The following is a 7500-nucleotide window of genomic DNA, read 5'->3' as shown; positions in this document are numbered from 1 at the left end:
AGGGCCAAGACAAAACCAAGTAATCTCATTCCGAGACAAAGACAGAAAGCTAGTTGGAAAACAGATATAGGGGGATAGAAGACAGTAAGCACCTCCCTGCCCACTATGGGAGGTAGGAACCCCACCCAATTAAAGTCTTAGCATGTCCTATAATTTCATGAATAAAGAAAGAGGGACAAAGGACCCTCATCTCGATCATTAACCAATGCAGCTAGACAAAGAAATAACAGCACGTGGTGTGTATCAAAAATGCACAAACACACACATATGTAACACAATCATGCTGACGTCATGACACATTGCCCGGGCATTTTAATGACCAACAGGCGCATGTGATGAGCGTTGACGAATCAGAATCATTCGTTTGCAAAGTTGTCAGGGGAAAACCTAGACTTGTTTACAGTTTTGAAAGTTCATTATTGGTTGAAGCATGAAATTGTGGACACAGTCATGCTTTCTTTGAGATAGATAAAGACACGCCCTTTGCTGTGGTATCTTACATGGTATTGGGGGAGGAAAAGACTTAATATTACTAAGTTTTGGAAATGGTTGCTCTCAAAGAGAAAGTCAACTCTCGTTTTGAATGTGTCATTGATAGTTGCTTTTTTAAACTTTAAATTTATATAACTTACCCTCAATATCTATGTTGAATTATTATGTTTTCGTGTAGAAAAATGATTGTAGTTTCTGAAACAACCAAAAACTGAAATTTGATAAATTTGGTCATTCCCACTTTACAACCGGTTTTCCTCGTTTTCCAAATCCCGACTTAATACCGCTTCGAGGCGTAGGGTCACAAATGTAAACCTATACAAGACCTCCCAGCCTCCTTCTCCCGAATCAAAATATCAGCAATTCACTTTAGAACAATCAACAACTACAGCATGGTAGCAAGTAACAAAGATGTGATGTATGTAAGTAGATAATTTGGTAAGAAAGTTGACTGGCAAGTAGGTATTTTTGTGATAGGTCAATGGGTTGAGTTTTGTGGTAAGTTAGTCCATGGGTCAGTTGAACCACAGATGGATTGGTAAGTTGGGAAATAAGCTGGCATGTGGATAGGTAGGTGTAACGAAATGCTTCCGTGTAGGCGTCAGTTTACGACAGGATGTACGTCGTCGTAGTATTAGTTGTTGTTGTTATTGTAATCCCTCCGGAACAACCCTTCTTTTGTTGATACAGGTCGTATCAGATCATGCACCTATGGCCCGGAAGTTTGAATTAAACTACGTAGTGTGGGTGTTATTGTGAGAAAGGCATCAATCTTGTTTTCTCCGTAAACTTATAAGCAAAGTAGGATCCCTGTATTCTACGGGAGTGACTTTGTTATGGTATGGCTTGATTGATATCTCGTAACTATGGGGCTGACGAATTTATTTATCCTTGATATGAGGATGTCCGGTATCAGGATGGGTTGTTGTTGTCCATGATTATGGAATCTGGGGAGTTTTAAGGAATTTCAGATGTTTACGGATATGACTAACATCCGTTTGTGTGGGTAGAATTTTGCTTCGTTTGCTTGATTTTTGCCTATAAATGCCAGAGTTTTGAGCAGTTTCTTCAGACCACTCAGCGGAGTCTTTTAGGCTCATTGTCTCAAAAGAGACCAGACAGCGGAGTCTTTTAGGCTCATAGTCTCTAAGCGATAACCACAGCGGAGTCTTTTAGGCTCATTTGTTTAACTCTTGTGTAGAGTTGGATTAAAGTCTTGTGTAGACTTTGTAGTGCTCAAAGTTCGAGCTGAAACACGTTTTGTGTTAACTCTTGTGTAGAGTGTGATTTAAGTCTTGTGTAGACTTTGTGGTGCTCAAAGTTTGAGCTGAATCAAGTTGTGTTATAACTCTTGTATAGAGTTTGATTAAAGTCTTGTGTAGACTTAATTTGTGATTTCAATAATCTGTTCGGCTCTGGTGAGATTTTGAATAATATGTTGTGATTACAATTATGATTGTGTTTTGATATCAATATCATAATATCACTTTAAATTTTGATTCTCAATTAATTAATCAGATAATGAAATTAATTGTGTAATATATTCTTGTTGTAAAGAAAATAAGCTTTTCTTGCTATAAAGCATTATTATTTCATATCTACAAAGTAAAGCAATATTAATCAACATTAATAAATTGATTTGTTAAAGTAAAATAATATTTACTCATTTAAAGTAAACATATTGAGTGAGTTCAAATATAGATAGAGTTATATTCGTATGATTATCATATTATAACAAAATCATTTTCTTTCTTTAAAGTGAATGAGCCGTTGGAGGCTGGGCTTTAACAAGCCAACTATAGGCTATACGCTCATAGCTTGACACTAATAGAAACTGAACATTTGCCTGTTTTATAAGTTACCTGTGAAGAACCATTTGCTTATTTTAATATCAGAACATTGAGAAACAATTGATCTGTTTATGAATACTGTGAAATCAGAACAATTTCAAGAAGAGACAAATTAACAATATTAGAACAACCTTACAGTTTTTGTTGAATATCAAGGACACTCTTTTGGCTTTCTTCTACACGTCTGGATTGTGTTTAGTTAGTTAGTTAATTATTAGTTGCCTGTATGACTGTGATGGTTACAACCTATCTGTGAGATTGTCTGATGTGGTAGCGGTTTGGTAAAGTATTGATAATTAATTGATTTAATTATATATTTTCATATCGCTTTCATATCATATTCATCATCACACCATCTCCATCAATTTGTCATCCATCCATTTGATTTCATACTTATTACATCTATCATTTCATCTTCATATCTCATAATATCTTTGTTATATTGTAATAAAATATATCTTCATTTAGCTTCAAAACCTTTATCAACGTATTGTGTTTGGTTATTGATCGGTGTCGTAGCTTGAATATAGCACACATAAACAAGGTTGCAAACTGCGCTACATAAGCATACGGTTTACGTGCGCACTTTGTGACAGTAGGTAAGTTTGCGGATGAGTAAGAAGTGGTGTTTATAGATAGGTAGCTGAAACCGGGGAGAGGAAACGAAAATATGAAAAAGAGGGCAAAAGAATTTTTAAAAAGCTACTTGACTGACCTATTCTGCTTGGTTTAATGATGTTCTTCATGCCTGTCTTTAAATCTAATCGGCTCCTCAAAGATATAGGACTCTGTGGAAGAGGCTGTGGTACAAGGCGTCCTGCTCCATGTGCATGGGGATTGGGTCCTTTGATATTTACCAACCATGGTCGACCAGAGCCACGTTTTGGTGGCATTAATTTTGGCTTTACCTCCTGCTCCATTCGTTTGAGAACTTCCTTCTTTCGTTGAATCTCGCGTATTGTTTTATTGACGTTGCTGAGCTTGTTGATGAATCTGGATGAGGCTTCTACCCCATTAGTCCTGGTGCCAGTTCCAAGGAGGCCCAAAACCGTAAAGGCAAGGGCCAGAAAGACAAGTGATGAGCTGGAAGAGATCATTTCTTGTAGATGTGGTATCATTTTTGAGGTAGCTTTTGTTGTGTGTGTTTTTTTTTTTTGGCAACTAGGGTTTGATTTTAATAAGTTAGAATAATAAATATATACAGGACACGGTGTTAACACGATATTGAGGTATGAACTGATAAATGTTCATCTAATTCAATTGGACAACGGTGACCATTTGGATCCAAGATGGCAATGAGTGCCACACACCTTCATATGGAGAACTCCGATGTTGTTAGATAATGTGATTCGTAGATAAGGCTGATGTATTGGTGGAACTAGAATGAAAAGACAATGAGGCTTGTTTTGGCAATGGTGACGATGACAATTTTAATGCTGAAAACGAGTCGTCCACTTGAGAGTAACATGACGATTCACATGGTATTTCTTGTGATTTCTTGGAATTGTGTAGACAATGACAGTAAGTTTCTGGATTCTACTGAAATCGATACAAATTGAATTCAACTCCGGCGTTTTCTCGATAGACAGGAAATTTGTTTCCTGGAAGTCAAACTTTGATAAATATCAATTATCTGTAATCACTCGTTGACGATGTCACAGCAGTTAAAAAAAAGAATAAATAAAAAATTATGACGAATTCGTTTCTGTTTTTAATTAAACAACGATGACTCTAACAAACACGCTTTGTAACTAGCCGAATCTTATTCATTGATTAATGTAATGTCAGTTTTCATCCTTGAAACAGACACACTGAGGGCTAGGGTTTTCGTTGACCTGATAATTCGTATAGCTTTCAGTTGTTCTGAAAAAGAAAACAAATAAAAAACATAAATGCAAGATATGTGACGTTTAAAAAATACAAAAAACAAAACAAACCAAACAAACAATTTAATGTATATATATATATATATATATATATATATATATATATATATATATATATATATATATATATATATATATATATATATATATATAATATATATATATATATATATATATATATAAATATATATATATATATATATATATATATATATATATATATATATATAAACAAACACATACACACACACATATATAAATATATATATATATATATAATATATATATATATATATATATATATAATATATATATATATATATATATATAGGATATACACTCAAATAAATTGAAATTCAAATTAATAGCACAAGAAAATCCTCCCCTCTCCCTAATCACCCCCCCCCCCACCCTTTCAAACACACATATACGACCGCTTTCTCACACTTCCCTTCCTCCTCCCCTTCTCTCTCCCTCACATTCCCCCTTCCAAAATAATTCCCAACCTAACGACTTACATCCTTCAGTTCGTTCCCTCCATCCGATCCCCTCCATTTTTATCCCCATCTGACAAATACCTCCTCACGCTTCGCTTTTTGTCGGCTTGTAACTCTGAGATTCTTTATCAGATTTCTTTCAAATTCAAAATTCGAATAAAACAAATCCTTATACGTAGACTGTATACATTTTATGAATAGGAATTGAGAAAAAAATAGATACAGTGATTTTTCAAAACCGTGTTCAAAAATACAATATCAGATAAAAATGACGAAAAATTGTAGAGGGTAAAATGGCGACGATCTTAACAAAGTTAGCTCATTCAGTGATCAATATATTATATATATATATATATATATATATATATATATATATATATATATATATATATATATATAAATATATATATATATATATATATATATATATGTGTGTGTGTGTGTGTGTGTGTGTGTGCGTGTGTGTGTGTGTGATCACCCGAGATATAGAAGCTGTCGACGTAGGCAAGGTGCCCTCGTCCACCGTATCGTAAAGTTTGGTCATGAATTTGTAACTCATGCATAATGTCTTTGAAAATTGCTGTTTTTGTTTTCATCCAATGAATATCTCATACAACACTTTTCCACTTTGTGGTTCTTGAAGGTATTTTGTTATTTTTTAAAGGCATTTTCATCCGGTATAAAAGAGAAAACAAAATTCCATTTATTCATTACCATGGGGAAATTTGAACTTAATAACTGTTGTCTTAATAGACAAAACACTTTTCGACCTCGTAAGAGACCTCCATGGACCGTTTTATTTGGACCTGAATACATATCATTTTCTGCATTTAATATCTTCTATATTTGCTTACTTATCGTAGAATTATTTCCAAGTGCTACGAATGGAAAATTGTTCATATAAATGTTAAGAAATTGATTGTATTCAAAATAATGAAAGGAACCACTAACTGGTATCGATTCAATGCAAGTACTCCCACCTTATATTCGCCTACCGGAAGGTTGATACACAACCCACGAACTATAAATGATCTGTTTCGATGAGGTAAAAAATTATCACGATGTCTAATCAACCTCATAATACACACAAACCATCTACATGTCAATTGTAAACACCATGTAAAATATAGTGACGATTGGTCCACTTGTTTTGAAGCCTTATTGTTACATAAAATCATATTTGCCAAATATATTTAACGATAATATGGTCTTTTCAAATATCATACAGGGCTCTTAAAAACTACAACCGACACGTATGTATATATCTAGCGAGAGAGAGAGAGAGAGAGAGAGAGAGAGAGAGAGAGAGAGAGAGAGAGAGAGAGAGAGAGAGAGAGAGAGAGAGAGAGAGAGAGAGAGATGAATTAGTCATACAAGATCGATAATAGGTATCCACCAGACTAACCCTGATATCACTGCTCACAGTAGTGACGATTAACCTCCCCACAACCCCCCCCCCCCCCCCCCCCACACCCCATCAACATCCAACTCCCCTTCCTCCTCCCACCTTTCCATCGATCATTCTTTCCCGTCCCACCATAACATCTTGTATTATTGCACCATCGCAGAAGAATGCATGGCCATGCATCATTATTCACTTCTACTACTACTTCATTACCCATCATCAACATCATCATCCCTAACACATCAAGAACAAGAACAAAAACTACTACAACAACTACTACAACAAGCTACTAAAGAAACCACTACCAAAGCAAAGTTTTACCCCCACCCCAACTGGGACTCGCCTGGCTGATAGCCACTGTTTACTTTCCGGCGAGGCGTCTGCCACTTGACTCCTCTTATCGCCCGAATTTCCCCACAACGTTATTCCACAAATTAGGCTATCTATTCTTGCAGACGAATCAACAAGTTGTAAAGCCCGAAAGGTACGGCGGAAGTTGTGAAATCGATGTTGCGTCCTAGACTCTATATTTAGTACAATATTCATTGTTTTAAAGAGGTCATAGATTCAATACAATTCAGAATAGGATTCAATAGTCGTACCGTAACTTCCTTCCTAATGACGCATGGTAACTTAGCAACACTGGCTCTAAACTATCGGAACGATGGCGGACGCCCGTATGAAATATTTCTCCAGCGAGTATAAAGCGTATCCAGAAGAAAAAAAAAACACATACATTTGATCATGTTTTGACTTTTACATATTCTGATCACAAGACATATGAAAGTTCTTGCCAGCATGAAAAATAAAAAGTAATGATTTTCTTTGTTTAGAACCAAGATGGCCGCCGTTGCCAGGCGGCGTGACATCAGCCTATTGAATCGTATTGGATTCAATAGTCTGATTTCACGTCGCCCAGCAACGGCGACCATCATGATTCTAAACAAAGAAAATCGGTACTTTTTATTCTTCATGCTGGCTAGAATTTTTCATGTCTTGTGATCAGAATGTGTAAAAGTAAAAACATGATCAGATTTATAATGTTTTTTCCCCCCTGGAAACGTTTTTATGCTCGTCAGAGAAATATTTCATGAGGGCGTCCGCCATTGTTCCGATAGTTTAGAGCCAGTTACTAAGTTACTATGCGTCATTACGAGGGAGGTGACATTACAACTGTTGAAGCGTATTGATGACTGATGGAACAAAAGCAATAAACTCCGTGAACTTCTCATTCCTAACAAAAAAAAAAAGAAAAAAAAAAAGAAGAAGAAGAACAAAATAGAGAAAACATCAACAACAAAACAACAAAAACACAAAACAAAACATATCAAAACAAAAATAGAAACGAATAACTAACCAAACCAAACCAA

At 35.4% G+C, this 7500-nt stretch overlaps 1 protein-coding gene across 3 annotated transcripts in view; it reads right to left on the bottom strand.

Moving 5' to 3' along the window:
* Positions 1–7500, bottom strand: part of LOC144965111 (uncharacterized) — a 72865-nt gene that overhangs the window by 23432 nt on the left and 41933 nt on the right. For all 3 annotated transcript variants that reach the window (XM_078900048.1, XM_078900051.1, XM_078900050.1), the window contains exon 2: positions 3058–4205. In XM_078900048.1, coding sequence (XP_078756174.1) covers positions 3058–3460 — 403 coding nt within the window. In that variant the 5' untranslated portion in view covers positions 3461–4205. The remainder of the gene's footprint in view (positions 1–3057; positions 4206–7500) is intronic.

Source organism: Berghia stephanieae, chromosome 2 (assembly GCF_034508935.2).
Source record: "Berghia stephanieae isolate SIO BIC M18660-M18661 chromosome 2, UCSD_Bste_1.3, whole genome shotgun sequence".
Lineage (NCBI taxonomy): Eukaryota > Metazoa > Mollusca > Gastropoda > Nudibranchia > Aeolidiidae > Berghia > Berghia stephanieae.
Note: the sequence above shows the minus strand (reverse complement) of the source record. Positions and strands in the feature narration are given on the sequence as shown.